The sequence below is a fragment of the Gorilla gorilla genome, chromosome 4 (assembly GCF_029281585.2).
Source record: "Gorilla gorilla gorilla isolate KB3781 chromosome 4, NHGRI_mGorGor1-v2.1_pri, whole genome shotgun sequence".
NCBI lineage: Eukaryota > Metazoa > Chordata > Mammalia > Primates > Hominidae > Gorilla > Gorilla gorilla.
The window spans coordinates 153379626-153402451 of NC_073228.2; the positions used below are offsets into that span (position 1 = coordinate 153379626).

The following is a 22826-nucleotide window of genomic DNA, read 5'->3' on the forward strand; positions in this document are numbered from 1 at the left end:
TCTTTTATCTGTCATTATGTAAACAGATTTAAATTATTTTTTATTTTGACTGCTTATGGCATTTCTTGTATATAATAGAAGTTTTGTGTTTTTTTGTTTTTTTTTTGAGACAGAGTCTCACTTTGTCACCCTGGCTGGGGTGCAGTGACGAGATCACAGCTCACAGCAGCCTCAACTTCCGGGGCTCAAGTGATCCTCTCAGCTCAGCCCCCTGAGAAGCTGGGACTACGGACATGTGCGTTACCATGCCCAGCCAATTTCTGTATTTTTTGTGGAAAGGGGGGTATCGTTATGTTGCCCAGGCTGCTCTCGAACTCCTGAGCTCAAGTGATCCTCCTGCTTCTGCCTCCCAAAGTGCTGGTATTGCTGGCACGAGCCATCACACCCAGCCTCTATCTTTTCTATAAGACACTTACTTAGAAGTTGTATTTTTAAATAGATTCCATATCCAAAGACTGCCAACATTATCTTTCTGTCCATATGTTCTTGCTCTTCCCAGTAGTATCTGTTAGGATTCTATTTTTTATTTGTCCCCATTTTCCCCAGAGCTTTTATTATCATGAATACACAGATTCTAAATTGTACTCTTCTACCTTGACAAATGTCTTCTGAAGCCAAACTAGTAATCTCTGGCTTGAACAACTTACACCTGTTACCTGTCATCCACAGAGCAAGACTTAGGTGTTAACTACCTTAAATGAAAGCTTTCTTGTATCTCCCTTCCTCAGAATTATATTTTTTCACACTTGTTACCTGTGTACCCAACAGAGACTTCTACAACTCTACAACAAGGATGGAACATCTTATTTTTCCGTCTTTCTTTATTAGACTCTAAGTTTCTTTCTAGAGGGAAGAGACTAATTCTTATTTTTTTGCCACCCCAACCCCCAGCACTAAGTACAGTGGTAGGCTCTCAATACATGTTCAATGTATGGATGCTTACGTGTTACTGAACAAACAAAAATATAAGCCATAACTCTTTTATTAGGATTCACTCATATATGTTAGTTAAAACATATTAAAGGCTTTTTTTTTTTGAGACAGAGTCTCGTTCTATCCCCCAGGCTGGAGTGCAGTGGTGCGATCTCGGCTCACTGCAATCTCCACCTCCTGGGTTCATGTGATTCTCATGCCTCAGCCTACCAGGTAGCTGGGATTACAGGTGTAAGCCACCACGCCTGGCTAATTTTTGTACTTTTAGTAGAGATGGGTTTCACTATGTTGGCCAGGCTGGTCTCGAACTCCTGACCTCAGGTGATTTACCGGCCTTGGCCTCTCAAAAGTGCTGGGACTATAGGCATGAGCCACCAAACCCGGCCCACATTAAAGGCTGTTAACGTAAAAGAGATGGGGTCTTTGCTCTATTGCTCAGGCTGGAGTGCAGTGGCATTATTATAGCTCACTGTAGCCTGGAACTCCTGGGCTCAAGAGATCCTCCTGTCTTGGTCTCCCAAAGTGCTGGATTACAGGCGTGAGCCAGTGTGCCGCACCACTTTTAACCTTTTAATGCTTGAGTTTGTTTTGTGCCACAAATATCACAATTTGCTCACATTTGCTTGAGCCACTGAGTACTTTTAAGGTTAAGAAGCTTGGGGAGTATCAGGTGCTGATTACAGAAAATGGGCACCACTTTCTAATCCTTGGAATTATAGACAAAGTTTTTTCATTGATCTATAATAGTTGTATATATTTATGGGGTATGTATGATATTTTGTTACATGTATACAATGTGTAATTATCAAATCAGGGTAGTTGGGATATCCATTACTTCAAACATTTATATTTTGTGTTAGGAACATTACAATTCTACTCTTCTAGCTATTTTGAAATAAACGATAAGCTACTGTTAACTATAATTTCCCTACTATACTATGTAATACTAGAACTTACTCCTCCTAACTGTATTTTTGTGCCCATTAACCTACTTCTCTTCATCCCTCTGAATTTACAAACTTACTAAAATTCCACCTCAAATACCAAGTCTGTTTATCTCATTTTACTTTATGACATTTACTTGAAAGAAGCTCACAGTGATGCTTTGGGTAGTACATAAATAATAGTATTAAAAGGTAAGTGATAAAGCAAATAAAGGCAAGTGATAAAACAAATAACCTGTGTTCTCCTTTCCCTTTTCCTCGTTTTATTTTCTTCTGTTATTTTCCCTCTTCCTTTTTATGTGATAGGCAAATCTGGACTAGAGAGCTGTCACAAACCCTCCATTATATTTTTAAATGTCATTCTCTTCATAGTATTTTTATAAGCACACTGAGTTTAACTTGAAGCATTTCCAGCATTTTCCTGCCCTTAAAGGTAACAAATACTGATCAAAACAAAAAATTACACGTCTTGATATTTACCAATCATTATCTTAATGTATTATCTTTTCCCTTAAGGTTTGTTCCTTACTCATCTTTCTCATTTCTTAAGATCGAAATATCCAAACTTTGGCTGTAAAAACCATTTAATCTAACCTACAGCCAATGCATCAATCTAATTCATGACATCTCCAAAATTTCCTAGGTCTTAAGCAACACAAATGGTTGAGAATCCATTACTCCAAGCAGCATCTACTTGGTCAAAAAATTCTTCCTTATATTACTTCAGGACCTTTTTATCCTCAAAAATATAGCTTTTCTAAGAGTCCCACACATAATACATAATATTCAATTTTGCTTAATTTAACCAAAATGTCAATATACATTTATCAACAATTATATGCATACATACACTCTAAACTCTCCAAACAAAATCTTACAATAACCTGCTATATATGACACTAAAACTTCATCTGAAGGAGCAGATTGAAAACTACTAGTCTACAGATGAGTAAGAAACCAAGATAATTCCAGGTTTTGTCTTATTCCCATAGGAAAATATCTACAAGTCACATTATTATTTTTTTTCTGCCTATGCTAAGGTTAAATAGTGATGCACAGGATTTTAATACTCTGATTTATGAATAATGAAATTCCAGTCAACAGTACTATTCTCAGTTTATATTCTAATCAAAATTTCACATACCTGGTCAGCTAACATAAGTACAGTTTTCATTGTGAACCTTCTTGAACAGAAATTGAAGAGGTCTTCGAGGCTAGGTCCCAGAAGATCCATGACTAGCACATTGTAGTCTTTTTCCTGACCATACCACCTAACGAAACAAAAGGAGAAGAGAGGATATTACAAAAAGCTATTACTTAATATCATCAACCCTAAGAATAATATAGTTTTCTTTCACTGACTAGGTATTATTTAAGGCGAATGTTCCCCTACTCAGAAGACAAACCCACTAATTAACTACAAGGCCCAAGACAAAACAAGGGTAATGAGACTTTTTTTTCCCCTGTCATGCAACTCCATTCTCCTATATAGATAGGACATGCATAGTAGCCTTAACACTCCTGTTACCAGGGCAGCTGAATTTTATACCCACTGGCCACTGATTCCTATGGCCTTTACCAAATTCCTTAATCTCACCTGAATTTACTTTGTAACTGAAGAAATGAAGATGACTCTATCAATCATTCCAAAATGTTTCAGAAAGCAAAGATTTCTTTTATCTGAACTTTGATTCCAGTTCCTACCAAACTGCATTTAATCAATAATTACTTGTCCTTATTCAAAAAGGAGTCACATTTTTCCTTGGTTTCAGATCATAGAAAATAACCCGTATAACACAAGGTAATGACATTTATTTGCTTTTAACTGGAATCATGTTTTAATTATCCTGGGCTGTGTTACTGTATACAATGTGTCCCTAATAACTCAAGAAGTATCAACTGCCAATTTCATTTATCCCAAGGACTGAAAATCACTGCAACAAATTATTTCAAATTTTGATGCCTATGATTCTGGTAAGAGTACTTTCCTTAAAATAAGCACTACCATTTTTCTTTCAAACTTTTCTAGATATCAAATTCTGCTAAGAAAATCGGGTGATACTTAAAATTTTGTTTAAAAAGTTATTTTAAAGCTTAAACTGCAGTCATTTCTTTGTTAACTCCAATAAGAACCAATCCCAAAATTTACCATATCTGGAAAGCTTATGTTTTAAAAATATTCAAAAGGGGAGAACGGGCTTTTCTTTCTTTCCCTTCCTTCCTCCTTATTTATCTATTTATTTATTTATTCATTTATTTTTAGACAAGGTCTCACTCTGTTGCCAGGCTGGGGTGCAGTGGCAAATCACAACTCCTGCAGCCTTTGACCTTCTGGTCTCAAGCAATCCTCCTATTTCAGCTTCCCAAGTAGCTGGGACCACAGGCATGCCATCATGCCCAGCTAAATTTTTAAAAAGTTTTTGGTAGAGACACGGTCTTTCAAATTTCTTGTAAAGGCAGAGTCTCCCTATGTTGCCCAGGCTAGTCTCTAACTTCTGGACTCAAGTGATCCTCCTGCCTCAGCCTCCCAAAGCACTGGGATTACAAGTTGAACCACTGTACCTCACCAGCTTTTTAAGAAAACTAAAATCTGTGTCAAAATTATAACAAGTATCAGTCAAGTAGGAAACTGTTTAGTGCCATTTCTTGCTTTGCTGATAAATGCCAATGATTCAAGAAAATCAATATTAAAACTAGAGTATGAGGATTTAATCTTTTAAGAATATTTTTCTAGAAAATGCAAAGATAACTATACAGATGTGCTACTCTTGTGTCTCTTCTTTAAGAAAATAGTCTATTCTAACTAGTGGTCCTGGGCACCCATTAACCCTTGATGGCATCTACCAAAACTGCAGAAATTTCAGGTATAGCACCTGAGAAAGGTGGGGGGAGCCTCAAATCAGTCAGCTTTAATTTCAGACCTATTCAGATAGGTCTCATAGTCAGGTATAATAAATATGCTCCCTAGAATCTTATGTTGAGAGTAAGAGATCCTAAGAGGATTATAAGCCAAAAAGTTCAGTTCCTTCCTACGACTTTTGCTTTAGTTGTTCTTGAGAACTACTTCCCAAACCTGACACGTGGATAACTGCCAAGCACACAAAATCAAATCCATTTCCACATCCTCTTTGCAGAAAAAGATAACCCTGTAAGGGAAAAGTATCTGCTTAACTTTCTAGACGTCTTGCCCACTAGGCTAGGAAACAAATGTGTCAACGTGACAGCAAAAGAGCCTTTTTTTTTTCTTTTTTGAGACACAGTCTCTTGCTCTGTCCGCCAGGCTGCAGTGCAGTGGTGCGATCTTGGCTCACTGCAACCTCTGCCTCCCAGGTTCAAGTGATTCTCATGCCTCAGCCTCCCAAGTAGCTGGGATTATAGGCGCCTGCCACCACGCCCAGGTAATTTTTGTATTTTTAGTAGTGACGGGGTTTCACAGTGTTGGCCAGGCTGGTCTCAAACTCCTGACCTCAGGTGATCCACCTCTTGGCCTCCCAAAGTCCTGGGATTACAGGTTTGAGCCACCACACCCGGCCAGAAGAGCCAGTTTTGTCCTTATTGCTTAAAAGAGTGTACTAAAGCTGCTGTTATTTTCCCTCTTCCACTCTTTATTCTCCCTATGGGAATTCAACACCTTTCACATTCGCTGAAACATTTACTTGAAAGAAGCTCACAGTGATGCTTTGGGTAACACATAAATAACAGTATTAAAAGGTAAGTGATAAAGCAAATAAGCTGTGCTCTCCTTTCCCTTTTCCTCATTTTATTTTCTTTTGTTATTTTCCCTCTTCCTTTTTATGTGATAGGCAAATCTGGACTAGAGAGCTGTCACGAACCTACCATTATAAACGTTCAACACTTGTTTAATACAAATATAGTTTACCTAGGCTTTTAAGAAAACGAGAACACCAAATCCAGAAAGAGCTAAGGAAGTAAGAAGGCGCAAAAAGTCAAATAGGCAAAAGGGAAGGCATAAATCAACTCTTATTTATAAGACTACGTCTCAGCTCTAGACAGGTTTCCACTGATGGCTCAGATGTAAAACTACAAAAAACAAGCAAATGTTATAACCATCCATCTAAGCCCAAACACAAACCTGAAATGTAAAAGGCACAAATTCAGACTTTATATTTTCATGCAATTAACATGATTTCATAAAGAAATCATCTGCAAAGTAAGCCTCTAACAAAATCACCTGCATGTAAGCCTCTAACTCCCTTAATAGTTAGAAACTGGGAAGAATTAGATGAATTGAGAAGCACACTTAAAACACACACACACATTATTGGGCATTCTTCATCCTTGCTTAAATTTATGAACACAAGACATATTCACTATTCTCAAAGTCAGGAGGATTAAATACTTCCTTGAAAATAGCTAAAAAAAAAATAAGCGTCTCAAAGGCATTTTACCTTGTGGAGCAACCATGCAGTTCTAAAACAGCTAGGACTTTCTTTTCTATGGACTGGTACTATAACTCCTTAAACCTAAGAGACAGGTGTTTACATCTTTCACACTTCCTTTGGTCTCAAGGAATATATAGCTTAATTCTCTAAAGCTAGAACGTCACACCCTCCATCTGTGCTTTTCCATCTGGACTAACTCATTCAGACATTATCACACAAGAGATTCAGAACCAGAAATGGTCTTCTGCTTATTCCAATCTTACTTATTCTTAGTTTCTACCTTCACCTCCATGCTTCCCACGTCTATTCTGAGAGCTTTTCTCTACCTTCAGTCCCAACCTTAAAACCCAGATGCCAAAGAAATCTTCCTAATGTCACCTATCCCACATTGGTCTCCTATTTCCTAGAATTCCCAAAGCCATTAACTATTGCTTGTGTCCACAGTCTTAACCCCTTGACAATACTCATCTACTGTAACTTTGGTGTTTGTCTCTATACCTGGTAGGATAGAGCTTACAGCTTTATTTTTATTTGAATAGCCTTTTCACAGAATCTGAGTCATGAACAAGCACTAACCCGATTCTCTGAGGCCATTTAAGTTTATAGTCTGAAACACCAACACAAAAACCTCACTCTTATTTACTTTCTAGGCCTTCAAACTAGAAACACAGGTCTTACCTGCAGACATTTTTAAGTACAAGACGTGTTGCTACTAAGTGTACAGTGGTAAAGTGATGTGCATATTGCAGGTACTCAGGTAATTATGAGACTAAAAAAAGTACTCCAGTTGATTTGGACCTTATTCTTCCTAAGTTACGAAACATTAAAAAAAATCAAGTAATTTAATGGGTGAAAGTGAAAATAATAATTTTAAAAAGATAAAATGTTCGGGGATCTCATTTTCCATTTGTTTCAAATCTATACCTTTAGACTTCAGTGTTACCTAAAACTAGGCTGAAGAATGAGTTCATAATTTACACAACCATCATTACTTACTTACAGCATAAAAAAATTATCTAAGGTCTGAAGCTAATGCCAAGAGAAGGCAAGGTCTATCTCTCTGCTCTTATGTCCTTTCCTCTAAACGCATATCCAAATTAAATCCAATTTAAAAATTAAGACATACACAAAAAGCACAAATGTAAGACAATACATGCAAAAGTCAATGAGGCTGACAAAAAATGCTAACACGATTCACACAAAAGATCAATGAGAACTAAATCTGTCTAAAGAGGTATTAGGAAAATAGTCTGCTACCAGTCAGATCCTGAAGGATGAACAGTGTTTTGATAAGTAAGGCAGAAAAGGGCTTACCAGGCAGGGGCAAACCATTTTGGGGCATGGGCTGTCATAAAGGGAAGAGTCAAGGTGGCAGATAGATTGAAGCTGCAGTATAGGTTCTTCAGTGCAAGGCTTATGAGCTTTACATGCTGTAAATAATTGGGCGAACTATTACTACAGTTTGTGGCTGAGACATAATTAAAATCAGTAATTATTAGCCTTGGAATCAGTATACAATATGGAAATGGAGGACCAGGGGAAGGAATGACAATGACATGGTTACCAATTAGGAAGTGTTATACTATAGCTGGAGATTTCAAGCTAGGGGTTTGCTTTTTACTGAAAAATCTCTTCATGAAAATGGGAGTATTTGAGAAAAAAATACATATTTTTCATATAAAAATATTTAAGTATTACTATGAGACCCAGAATATTCCAGAATAAATCAGTGTAATTATCGTAATATGTACTTTACCCAAATATATGTTAGTTCCATCACCATGACTAGGACAAAATAACAGTAAAAAAAAAATTTAATGTAGATCTTCCCCTTCAGACTATTAACTTAATTAGGGGCAGTCATTATATTTGTCTTGTTCACAATCTGTATTCCCAGCATACACAAGAGATGCTCAAAACATTTGCTGAGTAAAATAATGAAAACTCATATTAGAAGCTGTAACAGTGTAGGGAGTGCTTGATTTGGCAGATAAGGAAAACAAAACAAGAAATGCAAAAACACTCCCTGCACTCCAAGTGAAGACATCAGGAAGCATCTATTTATCCCTAATTCAAATAAGCCAAATAATTATAAAAGTTAAAAAGTCGTTTCCCAATCTTTCGGTTATTAATATGAGTCTTCAGTGAACAACTAAAAAGTATCAACACTGAATCAGTGCTATAATATATCCAATTTTAATAGCACCTACAAGATATCCTGAAGATACTGTCTCTCAAACTTAGTCTCTTGCCAACCCATCATTATCCAACCTTTATGCTCCTTTTTAATGGGAGCAGAAAAGGAATTTGGCCTAGCAAGATCTTGCTGAACCGTAAGAACTAGCTCAAATTGTCTCTTTAGGATACTACTGCTAACAGTTGCGCTACTCAGGCCGGGCGCGGTGGCTCACGCCTGTAATCCCAGCACTTTGGGAAGCCGAGGCGGGCAGATCATGAGGTCAGGAGTTCGAGACCAGTCTGACCAATATGGTGAAACCCCGTCTCTACTAAAAATACAAAAATTAGCTGGGCATGGTGGTGGGCGCCTATAGTCCCAGCTACTCAGGAGGCTGAGACAGGAGAATTGCTTGAACCCACGCAGCAGAGGTTGCCATGAGCTGAGATCTCGCCATTGCACTCCAGCCTGGATGACAAAGCGAGACTCTGTCTCAAAAAAAAAAAAAAAAAAAAAGAACACATAAACAAAAAAAAAAAAACAGTTTCAGCTACTCTGTTCCCTTTTCTCTAAAATCCTTTCAATTTTCCTATACATTCATATTTGTATATGCCATTCTTAACAGCTATTTGCCATTCATTATACACATATTCTCAAAACCAGATACCTCTTCTCCCCATACATCTCTTCTCAGAATGTTTTAAATGCATAAAATACAAGGCATTATAAAGAAAATCAATTATAGCGAAATTGAACTAGCATAAAATTACTTCTAAAAAATCAATTTTGGGGCCAGGCACAGTGGCTCATGCCTGTAATCCCAGCACTTTGGGAGACCAAGGAGAGCGGATCACCTGAGGTCGGGAATTCGAGACCAGCCTGACCAACATGGAGAAATCCCATCTCTAATAAAAATACAAAATTAACATGCCTGTAATCCAGCTACTTGGAAGGCTGAGGCAGGAGAATCGCTTGAACCCGGGAGGCAGAGGTTGCAGTGAGCCGAGATCACGCTATTGCACTCCTGCCTGGGCGACAAGAACAAAACTCTGTCTCAAAAAAAAAAAGAAAGAAAGAAAAGAAAAAGAAAAAAAAATCAATTTTGAGCCAGGCGCAGTGGCTCAAGCCTGTGATCCCAGCACTTTAGGAGGCTGAGGTGGGTGGATCACTTGAGGTCAGGAGTTCGAGACCAGCCTAGCCAACATGGCGAAACCCTGTCTCTACTAAAAATACAAAAAAAAAAAAAAAATTAGCCACACATGGTGGTGGGGGCCTGTAATCCCAGCTACTCAGGAGGCAGACGTTGCAGTGAGCCGAGCTTGCGCCACTGCACTCCAGCCTGGGTGACAGCAAGATTCCATCTCAAAAAAAAAAAAAAAGCAATTTGGGATATAGTAATATACATACTCTCCTCGTTATTATTTTTTGAGACAGGATCTCACTGTGTCACCCAGGCTGGAGTGCAATGGTGTGATCCTGGTTCACTACAGTCTCTGCCTCCCGGGTTCAAGAGATTCTCATGCCTCATCCACCTGTTGGGATTACAGGCATATGCGACCACTCCTGGCTGATTTTTGTATTTTTAATGGAGACAGGGTTTCACCATGTTGGCCAGGCTGATTTCGAACTCCTGGCCTCATGTGATCCGCCCGCCTTGGCCTCCTAAAATGTTGGGATTACTGGTGTGAGCCACAGTGCCCAGCCCTACACTCTCCTTATTAATGCATTAAATATAGGAGCAGGTCTAATAAATGCTATAATTTTGATGTAGTAATGAGTGTAAACCATATTTTAAGATACCCGCAACAATAATGTGATATAAAATATCTGTGATTTCAGCCGGGCGGAGTGGCTTATGCTGAGATCATACCGTTGCACTCCAGCCTGGGCCACAGAGTGAGACTTAGTCTAAAAAAAAAAAAAAAAAAATCTGCGATTTCTAGCTGGGTGCAGTGGCTCACACCTGCAATTCTAGCACTTTGGGAGGTCGAGGCAGATGGATCACCTGAGGTCAGGAGTTTGAGACCAGTCTGGCCAACATGGTGAAACCCCATCTCTACTAAATATGCAAATATCAACTGGGCATGGCGGTGGGCGCCTGTAATCCCAGCTACTCAGGAGGCTAAGGAGAATCACTTGAACCTGGGAGGCAGGAGATGCAGTGAGCTGAGATCACGCCATTGCACTCCAGCCTGGCAATAAGAGCAAAACTCCATCTACCCCCCGACAAAAATCAGTGATTTCTATTGGTGACAAAGTCAAAGGTTCTGCTAAAACTCATGAGGTTTCCTACTTACACTTAAAATCAAAAAGAAATACTAGATTTGAGTGAGAAGCTCATGAAAATAAAAATGTAATTTTCCTTACCTGTGTAAATACATAGATCTCATGGGGGGTGGATATGGTTAAGAACCAGGTTAAGAGCCCCTGTTCCAAACCAACTTTTGAGATAAATAGCCTGTAGAATAAGATCTAATATTTGAAAATCATGTATGTTTTGCTCAGCAATAATGTAGTCAACTAAGATGATTTGTTTTCCCTCTTCTTGCTGCCTTGTTACTACTAATCCTTTGCTTACAACATTACCCCCAAGATCCTTGAATTATCGTACATTTTCATATTCTCCACCTTTGTTCCTTGCCCTTTGCCTTCAAAGATATGTAGATGTTCCTTAACTCCAAAAATTATAAAAACAAACAAAAAAAACTTTACCACTGTTCATTATCAAAGTTACTATTCATTTATCCATTCAATATTTAGAGTAGCTAACAAGACAAAACAAAATAATTGCTGCTTTCCTGGCTTATAGTGGGGAAGGGTGATAAATACCATGATGAAGGAGAGAAGAGTGCTATTGTGGGGGCACAAATTATGGGGATCTGATCTTTTTTTTTAAGGGAGGCATCAGGGAAAGTTTCTCTGAGGAAGTAAGGTTGATTCTCAAAGGATAGATGGAAGAGAGCCAGGTTAAGGGGTGGATTGGCACCAAGCTGAAGTCTGGTGCTCACAAGAAACTAAGTGACAGCATAGGTTGGTATAGTGTGTAAGATCACCTTATTTTCCTCTTCAGGTAATTTTTTGAAAACCTGGTTTATATTTGCATCTTACTCTCATTTTTTCTTGGTTCCCAGTAACATAGTTATTTTCCCCATAATACCCAAAGTGTTATTTCAAAGATCACAAATAATTGAGTGGGGATGTAATTGCAAAAAAAAAAAAAAAAAAAATCACAAATGACCTAACTTTTGTCAGCTCTTGTCATCACTGCTCCAACATTGATAGTGGTGGTATTGAGGGACAGCATGTGGAGAACTGGAAGGTCCAGGGAGATACAAATGTTAAAATACACTTTTTCGTTGGGAAGTGAAAAATGTACTTACAGTCTTCATAACACAAATTACAAAAGCTTGATCAAATGTTTTCTAATAGGCAAATATATAAAAGTAGATTAGTAGTTGCCTAGGGCTGACGGGAAATGGAATGACTGACAATGGGTTCAAGATTTCTTTTTGGCATGAGGAAAATATTCTAAATTTGAATTATGGTAATGGTTGTACAACTTTGTACATATACTAAGAAACAAACTGTACAGCTTAAATAGGTTAACCTTTATGTGCGTAAATTATATCAATAAAGCTGTTGAAGAACTGGTAAATGACAAGTGTAATATAAAGGCAACCATAAATACAAAATACAGGAAGAAGCAATTTACTTGGAAGATAAAAAAGAAGGCTTCTGGCCAGGCGTGGTGGCTCACACCTGTAATCCCAGCACTTTGGGAGGCCAAGGCGGGCGGATCACAAGGTCAAGAGAGATCGAGACCATTCTGGCCAATATGGTGAAACCCCGTCTCTACTAAAAATACAAAAATTAGCTGGGCGTGGTGGCGCACGCCTGTAGTCCCAGCTACTCTCGGGAGGCTGAGGCAGAACAACTGCTTGAACCCGGGAGGCGGGGGTTGCAGTGAGCCGAGATGGCGCCATTGCACTCCAGCCTGGCGACAGAGCGAGACTCTGTCTCAAAAAAAAAAAAAAAAAAAAAAAAAAAAAGAAGGCTTCCTAAAAATGTTAGCACCTGGGCTAAATTTTGAAAGATGCCTGGATTATTGTATTAGCTTCTTAAATATTCTCCTAGTTCCAGTTACCCCTCTACGGTTTTACTGTGTCATTTCTCTGTTATAAAAACTAAAGGAGCCATGCGATACCTCACACCTGTAATCCCAACACTTTGGGAGGTCAAGGTGGGAGGATCACTTGAGCTCAGGTGGTTCCAGATTAGCCTAGGCCAACAAAGATCCCGGTCTCTCTATAAAAAATAAAAAATTAGCCAGGCGTGGTGGCATGCGCCTGTACTCCCCAGGAAGCTGAGGCAGGAGGATCACTTGAGCCTCGGCTGTTGAGGCTAGCCACTGTACTCCATCCTGGGTGACACTGAGACCTTGTCTCCCAAAAAAAAAAAGCCCCTTACCTACTAAAAAAGCAAGAGTTTCATATATCAAAAAATTCCTAAATATGGCCTCTGCTTATCCTTTCAATTCTATATACTTACTCCCTCTTCGGATTATCCTCAGACCCAATCATTGAGTCAAGTTACTTTACTGAGCACCTGTTGGGTACTGAGCTCTAACACAGCCAAACCCCAAACCCTTTAAGTCTCATTTCTTTCCTACTTCTTGGATACACATTACCTCTTCCTAAAAACTTACTTTCTTTATTCAACAGCCCATTAACCTGACTCTTCTCCTGCTTTATTAATTCCGAATTTCCCAAGGGGATGAGTCCTCACCTCTCAATTTACTTTCTCCACTATCACTTATATGCTGATCTTGCTTAGATCTAACCCCAATCCCAGTTCCCTGGCCTAGGCTCAGTTCTGTATTTGCTGCTAACTTTACTACACAAGAGTAAAACACAATATGCCATTCACCTTAATTTCAACATGTCCAAAGCCATTACCACCCACCATACTTGTAAAATACTAAAATTGGGCCCCCTTCCTAACTCCCTAATTCAAACCTCAAATTCTTAAGGCTCAAGTGACTTACCTCCACTCCTTAAAAAGGGGTAACATGTACATTAAAAAGTTTCAGAAAGAAAAAAAGAAATCAAACACACTCCTATAAAATATCCCCTAATACACTATTAAGAGACCAAACGGCTTTCTTTTTGTTTGTTTCTTTGTTTTTGTTTTGAAATGGAGTCTCACTCTGTTGCCCAGACTGGAATGCACTGGCACAATCTCAGCTCACTGCAACCTCTGCCTCCCAGGTTCAAGCGATTCTCCTGCCTCAGCCTCCTGAGTAGCTGGGATTACAGGCACATGATGCCACACTCAGCTAATTTTTCTGTGTGTTTTGAGTAGAGACAGGGTTTTGCCATGTTGGGGGGACTGGTCTCGAACTCCTGACCTCAAGTGATCCACCCGCCTCAGCCTCCCAACGTGCTGAGATTACAGGGGTGAGCTACCACACCCAGCCACCAAATGGCTTTCTTTGTTTTTTTGAGACAGAGTTTTGCTCTCGTTGCCCAGGCTGGAATACAATGGCATGATCTCGGCTCACCACAATCTCTGCCTCCTGGGTTCAAGTGATTCTCCTGCCTCAGCCTCCTGAGTAGCTGGTATCACAGGCATGCCCCACCACGTCTGACTAATTTTGTATTTTTAGTAGATATGGGGTTTCTCCACGTTGGTCAGGCTGGTCTGGAACAACCAACCTCAGGTGATTCGCCCACCTCGGCCTCCCAAAGTGCTAGGATTACAGGAGTGAGTCACTGTGCCCAGCCTCAAATGGTTTTCTTTAGGGTAATTTTTGCACTATAAGTTAGCACTTGTATTACAGATAGTGTTTCTGTATGAAGATATTAACAGAACAAATAACTGGATGAAGGGAACACTTCCCCCTACTTTGCATTAATTAATTTGCTTAGAAAATCCTCTTTAAATGGATAGAGCTAAGTATTCTAGATAAGAAATTGTAGATGAAAACGATACAAAAAGGCAAAATTAAATTATCTTCATTAGTGGAGAAAATGAATACAAAAAGAAAACAATGAACATTCCAAAGTTTGATATAATGTTTGTTTTAAGTAGCAAATACAGAAGAAAGGACACAATGCCTGGGCTGCAAACATACAGCAAAGGGGAAAAGGAAAATGGAAGAAGCAACACAAGCTACCAGAAAGGAATGATACAACCTCAAAGAAAGAAAAGATAGCTATTCAAAATACATGAATAGCTATCAAGTCTGTGCAACCCTGAATAATACAGCACTAAGTAATATTCATAAAAGTAAGTCCTTCAGTGACCAAACCATTAAAAAGTAGTCCAGTAAATCTGCAGTTAGCTTTAAGAATGGGAAGCTGGCTAAGTTGACAGTATATGTAACATAGTACCAAGAATACTGGACCAGCAGCCAGAAACATAGGTTCTAGTCCTGGCTTGTTATTTTCTTGCTCTGTGACTCTGTGTAAGTGATTTCTGCTCACTGGTCAAAGATTCTTAATATAACCCTATTTATTTATCAAAAGGTGTTGTGGTAATTATGAGACAGTTTATGTAAAAGCACTTGATAAATTACAAAGCATTACATAAATAAGGGATTATTATTCTTACTACAAAGAGCAGTCGCCTGGCCAGGTGCAGTGGCTCATGCCTGTAATCCCAGCACTTTGGGAGGCTGAGGCAGGTGGATCACTTGAGGTCAGGAGTTTGAGACCAGCCTGGCCAACATGGTGAAACCCCATCTCTACTAAAAACACAAAATTAGCCGAGTGTGATGGCGCATGCCTGTAATCCCAGCTACTCAGGAGGCTGAGGCAGGAGGATCACTTGAACCCAGGAGGTGGATGTTGCGGTGAGCCGAGATTGCGCCATTGCACTCCAGCTTGGGCAACAAGAGCGAAACTCCGTCTCAAAAAAAAAAAAAAGAAAAAGAAAAAGAAAAAATTAAACGTATATAGATATATAATAAAAGTAGAATTTCATTATTGTACTTGGCACAATAAGAAACACAAGATACCTCTATGAGTAAGACAGTTCTCTCCCTCAAGGAGTTTCTAGAATGCATTATTGTAGGAATGCATCTGAAACATGTGAAGAGGTAAATGGTTTCATACATCGATTTTAGACACTTTCCAGAAATCAAAGCATTTGATTACATGGGATTATATGTACTTTCTGGTATTTTCCAGTATCATGATGCCTATTACAGGATTTCCTGAATTAATTCTAAGAGGAAATATATAAATTAAGAACACAGCCTTACAGCCTGGGCAACACAGTGAGACTCTATTTCTAAAAAATAAAAATAAAAATTAGCCAAGTATGGTGGTGTATGCCTGTAGTCTCAGCTACTTAGAAGGCTGAGATAGGATCACTGGAGCCCAGGAGTTCAAGGCTGCAGTAAGCTATGATTGAGCCACTATACTCCAGGCCTAGGCAGCCGAGCAAGAACCCAACTCTTAAAAAAAAAAAAGAAAGAAAAGAGTATAGCCTTATTAGGTTGTAATTCTAGGAAAAGATGGGGGTTGATGGGGGTGAGTAGCAAAGCAAAAATTATTGTTATTAATTATTAATATACTATATTTTGGGGATTAATAACAATTATTAATTGTTACATATCAGAATCACCTGGGGAGCTTTTAAAACTCATGATACCTACGTCATATCCCAATTTAATTAAATCAAAATACTTGCGGTTAGGGATTAGGTGTCTTTTTTTTTTAAGTTTGCCATTTGATTCCATTTGCAGCAAAATTTGAGAACCACTGGTAGAGCTGAAAGATGCAGTAGGACCTGTACAAATCACACATTAGCTGTGTGACTTTAGGCAAATTAACCACTTTGACTCACATACTTTATATGAAACACCAACTTACAAGATTGGTGTAATGATTAAATGAGACCATATGCAATGCCTGGATAATATTGGACTCTTTTTGTTGCATGCAGAGGGAAAAAAGAATGTTTAGCCACACTGAATTCAACCAATTATTCCCTTATTTCAAAAGTACTTATCAACATTACAAATAAATAAAAGGCAATTATACCTTAAAGTTAGAACAAATCATTACGTCAGAGAACAAGAGGCATCTTTTGTCCTACTGATTCCATCAATATATACTACACATTAAAAAACCCTTAAGACCTTGTTGGGCTTTCGAAAACCCTTTTACAAGTAAGAAGTGACTTTACAAATTATAGAATTCATTCTATTAATAGGTTCAAATCTAGATGGCATCACAGGCAGAACCCTGACTCATAATACAATGCTCTTTCCATTTCCCTTTATGTTGAGGATCGAAATGTACTCTCTTCAGCTAAACCGTTTTGTGTAGCACTTCCAAAATCCCCATTAAAAGGGCCATAACATACCCCACTGCTCACACCGACAAGAAAAAGGCAGTATTTTAGTTCTTCAAAGGAGAGCAAGGTAAAGATCTCAATTATCACTGAATACCATATTCACTACCATCACCTGCAACACAACCACGATCTGATAATTTTGTCAGATAAATCCTATAATGTACCTCATGGTGATAAACAGACTATTAATCTATAATAAAACCAACATCAAAATAATGCTTAACTGGGTACTGAGGAGAAAAATAAGGCTTAGCTGTAATCCAAAAGACAGACTTAAAAAATAAATAAATAAAATAAAACTAACACTGTCACAGAATAGAACTTACCAACGATGAGCAACGTGTGCATACAAAGAAAAAATCAAACAGTCCTTATCTCAATAGAGATGTAGGTTACACCAACATATGCATTTGTCAAAACTGATTCGGCAGGGTATGGTGGCTCACACCTGTAATCCCAGCACTTTGGGAGGTCGAGATGGGCGGATCACAAAGTCAGGAGTCCAAGACCAGCCTGGCCAATACGGTGAAGCCCCATTTCTACAAAAATACAAAAAAAAAATTAGCCGGGTATGGTGGCGGGCACCTGTAGTCCCAGCTACTCCAGAGGCTGAGCAAGGAGAATCGCTTGAACCCAGGAGGCGGAGGTTGCAGTGAGCCAAGATTGTGCCACTGCACTCTGGCCTGGGCAACAGAGCAAGACTCCATCTCAAAAAATAAAAATAAAAATAAAAATCCCACTAAAACATGCATTAGTTTATGCTATGTTAATACTGGTCAACCAAGTTTGTTTTTTTTTTTTTTTTTGAGATGGAGTCTCCATCTGTCACCCAGGCCAGAGTGCAGTGGCGTGATCTCAGCTCACTGCAACCTCCGTCTCCTGGGATCAAGCAATTCTCCTGTCTCAGCCTCCCAAGTAGCTGGGATTGCAGGCACCTGCCACCATGGCCAGCTAATTTTTGTATTTTTAGTAGACCCAGGATTTCACCATGTTGGCCAGGCTGGTGTCAAACTCCTGATTTCAAGTGATCCGCCCGCCTTGGCCTCCCAAAGTGCTGGGATTACAGGTGTGGCGTGAGCTACCACACCCGGCCAGTCAACCAAAATTTTAAGAGCCATCTGAGATTGAAATTAGAAACAAAAACAGTAACACAATAAAGCATCATTTTACCTGTGTGCATACACTGAACACCAAGTTAAATGATGAAAGTTATGAAGACACTCATTCCTGACAGCAAAAATCCCTGGTAAACAGTGACAGATCATGAGAAAACCAAGACTTAATGATATTTTAGGTACAGCTTAAATATACTTTAAAACAAAATGACCTAGCCAGGTGTGGTGGCTCACGCCTGTAATCCCAGCACTTTGGGAGGCCGAGGCAGGTGGACCACTTGAGGTCAGGAGTTCGAGACCAGCCTGGCCAATATGGTGAAACCTCATCTCTACTAAAAAAAATTAGCCAGGCATGGTGGTATATGCCTGTAGTCCTAGCTACTCAGGAGGCTGAGGCAGGAGAATCACTTGAACCTGGGAAGTGGAGGTTGCAGTGAGTCAAGATCACGCCATTGCATCCCAGCCTGGGCAACGGAGCAAGACTCCATCTCAAAAAAAAAAAAAAAAAAAAAAAAATCTAGGTCCAGAAATGACTAAAGCCAAGGGTCCTTGATCCCTGGGCCACTGACCAGTATCCAGTATAGAAGCGAAGTGAAGCTTCATCTGTATTTACAGCCACTCCCCAATGCTGGCATTACCGCCTGAGCTCAGCCTCCTGTCAGATCAACAGCAGAATTAGATTCTCATAGGAACGCAAACCCTGCTGTGAACTGCACATCAGAGGGATCTAGGTTGTGCATTCCTTATGAGAATCTAATGCCTGACGATCTGTTACTGTCTCCCATGACCCCCAGATGGAAGCAGGTAGTTGCAGGAAAGCAAGCTCAGGGTTCCCATTGATTCTACATTAAGGTGAGTTGTATAATTATTTCATTATATGTTACACAATGTAATAATAATAGAAATAAAGTGCACAATAAATGTAATGCACTTGAATCATCTCAAAATCATTCCCACCCCCACCCCACTCCCTACTTGCTCCAGTCTGTGGAAAAACTGTCTTCCACGAAACCTGTCCCTGGTGCCAAAAAGGCTGGGGACCACTGACTAAAGCCAAGGAATAACCCACATACTTTACATGGGTTCAAGCATTTACTCCGAAATGAGATACAAATTTATATATATATATATATATATATATATATATATATATATATATATTTTTTTTTTTTTTTTTTTTTTTTTTTTTTTTGAGACAGAGGCTCGCTCTGTCACCCAGGCTGGAGTGCAGTGGCGTGATCTCAGCTCACTGCAACCTCTGCCTCCCGGGCTCAAGCAATTCTCCTGACTCAGCCTCCCGAGTAGCCGGGACTACAGGCACACACCACCATGCTTGGCTAATTTTTTTATTTCAGTAGAGATGGGGTTTCACCATGTTGGCCAGCCTGGTTTCGAACTCCTGACCTCAGGTGATCCGCCCGTCTTGGCCTCCCAAAGCGCTGGGATTACAGGTGTGAACCACTGCCCCGGCCACAAATTAATAATTTCCAACAAGTTTTTATCCTGAATCCATCCTGCAATCCACAGATTCAAAAGGGAGAATAAGAGCACCCTAAATCGTAAGCATCTAATTAAATACAAATAGGTTACTTATATTTATGTAAGAGCTCTTCAGCTTGTCTATGAGGCAAAATGCCAACAAGTGAAGAAGTACAGGATGGCTCTCCAGCATCAAATGGAATGATGTGGAGTGTGTGAGAGGGCATGCTTTGACCTTGACATAAGGGTGATAATGATTCTCAGAAGAACTGGAAGTTAGGACACTCTAGTAACTCCCCTGAGATTCAACAGTCCAATTTGTATTAGTAGGAATAGGGCTATATACATCTCTAACATTTTGTCCAGCTTAAAATGCTACCTAGCATTATTATATTATCTCATAAGCCAGTATAAAGCAGCTCTAGTATACCATGAATTCAGTTTCCCTTCAAGTTAAAAAGCACATTTCTCGAGATCTGTGACGTACGTTTTTCTGGGTTTTTTTTTTTAGTCCAAGCTAAGCATGGACACTGTAATATATCTTAATGAAGACATATCCAATGCAGCGTCATCTTTATTCTCTGATAACAGCCATTATGTTATTCACAGGATATACGCTCAGTGCCAAAGATAAGATTAAGCTGCTTTTAAAAGTGAAGGGTAAGGATTAACTAGTGCTTTATAAATACGTTCTAAAACATTTGACCTTCAGACACAGAGGGCAAAAATGGTGATTAAAACACACTAGGCAGCTGGGAGAGGTGGTATTATTCATCTGCAGTCCTAGCTACTCAGGAGGCTAAGAGGCAGGAGGATCATTTGAGTCCAGGAGTTTGAGGCTGTAGTGTGCTACTATCATGCTTCTGAATAGCCACTGCACTCCGCCTGGGTGACAGAGCAAGAACCTGCCGCTAAAAATAAAAATAATAAAAGGTGAAAGAAAAATAGGAAAAACAAGAAAGGAAGGCAAGTAGTAGACACAATATCAAACTGCTGGAATGCTTTTTTTCTAGCTACTATCCTTTGAAAATAGGTCTTAAAATTCCAGGACTAAAATTCCTTAGGATCAATGAGGCCAGTGACACTTTTAAGTAGGGAACCCTTGTTCAAACAAAACCCTACCCAAAAGCTCAGTATGCAAAGGCAAATAAATGGAAATGAGTATTTAGCTGGCAAAAGAAGGGTAGGCAGCCCTAAATCTTTCTATTCAGCACTCTCCTTCCAATTAGAACAATCCTTTTTTTTATGTTCTAAATGAGGAAACAGATGGGCTCACACACATTAAGGAACTGACTGACTGTAGATGACCCAGTCAATACCACATGGCAGATCTACAGCTCAAACCTCCAAAACCTATCTAGATAAAGAATTTTTTGGTATGTCATAATTGTTTCTTGGGTCGTTGCACGGTGGCTGATGCCTATAATCCCAGCGCTTTGGGAGGCTGAGGCAGGAGAAGTACTTGAGCTCAGGAATGCAAGACCAGTCTGGGCAATATAGCAAGAGCCCATCTATATAAAAATAATAATGAAATTTTTAAATTGTTCCTTTGGGGAACTTAATTCAATTTAGAATGGAACACACGAAAAAAGGTTTTAACAGAAACTCAATACGGCTGACCCTTGAACAAAAGGGGTTTGAAATGCACAGGTCCACTTGTACACAGGTTTTTCTCTGCCTCTGCTACCCAAACAAGATCAACCCCTCTTCTTCCTCCTCAGCCCAAAGTGAGGATGATGAGGGTAAAGAGCTTTATATATATATATATAGTTATTGACCAATCATGTTATTGGTGAAGCTTCCAGTGAACAGTAGGCTAGTAGTAGTTAAGCTTTTGGGGAGTCAAGTTATACTTGGGGCCAGGAGCAGTGGTCCACGCCTGTAATCCCAGCACTTTGGCAGGCTGAGGTGGGTGGATCATCTGAGGTCAGGAGTTTGAGACTAGCCTGGCCATCACTGTGAAACCCCGTCTCTACTAAAAATACAAAAATTAGCTGAGTGTGGCGGCGCACCTGTAATCCCATGAACCTGGGAGGCAGAGGTTGCAGTGAGCCAAGATCACACCATTGCACTCCAGCCTGGGTGACAGAGCAAGACTCCATCTCAAAAAAAAAAAAAAGTTACACTTGGATTCCTGACTGTGGGGCACAGTGGGAGTGGGCTGGGGTTCAGTGCCCCTGACACCAGCATTGTTCAAGGATCAACTGTAATTTTAAGTGAGCTCTCACATATTAATTCACAAGGTCCAAGAATTTTCTTTCTTTCTTTTTTTTCCCTGCCTCAGGTTTATTTGTACAAATAGCACAGGAGGACCCCAGCCCCATAAAGACGGCAGCCCAGGGGGGTCGCATGAGTCCTTCTGTCCTCACGTTGGCAGACAGAGATACCTACTCCGAAGCCTTTGTAGGGGCCTGAGAGCCTTTGGGAGGAGCCTGAGCTGGAACTGAAGCTGGAGCTGCAGCCTGGGCCTTGGTTGATCCTTGGCCTTTGGCCCACACAGTCTGAGCCCCTTGGCAGTGCGGACACAAGCACACTTCCCAAGCTTGGGGTGGACAATGTAGGCAAGTCAATCGAGTTTGCAGCTGACACCCTTTGGGATCTTGGGCTTAACCTCCTTGGGCTTTACGAGGGCCCTGCTAGCCTCAGCAAGTGCACTCATTGCCTTGGCATTGTTGGCCTGCATCTTCTTTAGGCCCTTCTTGTGCTTCTTGGCAAAGTGCATGTTCCTCAGGAACTTGGAGCCCACCATTTCTGTGCCATTTTCAGGACTGGTTGTGTGTGGTGTGGTTCTTGGACTTGGCCATGTCTGTACCTTAAGCTGCGGCTCTCCAAGTGCCTAGAACCGGAAACTTCATTTCTTAAAATATCAAGAAAATGGACGCCATTCTCTCATCCTTGCTGCTTTTTTTTTTTTTTTTTTTGATACGGAGCCTCATTCTGTCGCCCAGGCTGGAGTGCAGTGGCACGATCTTGGCTCACTGCAACCTCCGCCTCCCATGTTCAAGCAATTCTCCTGCCTCAGCCTCCTAAGTAGCTGGCACTACAGGCTCACGCCACCACACCAGGCTAATTTTTTTCTTTTTTTTTTTTGTATTTTAGTAGAGACAGGTTTTCACTTGTCTCTACTGCCTAGGCTGGTCTCGAACTCCTAGGTTCACGCAATCTGCCCACCTCGGCCTCCCAAAGTGCTAGGATTACAGGCGTGAGCCATGGCGCCCGGCTTATCCTTGCTCTTCACTCTGGATGCTATGCTTCTTAACAATAGGTCTCTCAAATTACACAGGAAGGACCTGATTAAGCAGGTCATCTATGCAGGCCAGGTAATTTTCAGTCTCTGTTGTAAGATATACCAAAGTATCTTAAAGCAAATCCTGGCTGGGTGCGGTGGCTCACGCCTGTAATCCAAGCACTT

The 22826-nt window shown here is 40.1% G+C and overlaps 1 protein-coding gene across 4 annotated transcripts in view; it reads right to left on the minus strand.

Annotated features, from left to right (window-relative positions):
- CSNK1A1 (casein kinase 1 alpha 1) overlaps positions 1–22826 on the minus strand; it is a 56318-nt gene that overhangs the window by 28438 nt on the left and 5054 nt on the right. For all 4 annotated transcript variants that reach the window (XM_019027498.4, XM_019027499.4, XM_019027496.4 and 1 more), the window contains exon 3: positions 3022–3148. In XM_019027498.4, coding sequence (XP_018883043.1) covers positions 3022–3148 — 127 coding nt within the window. The remainder of the gene's footprint in view (positions 1–3021; positions 3149–22826) is intronic.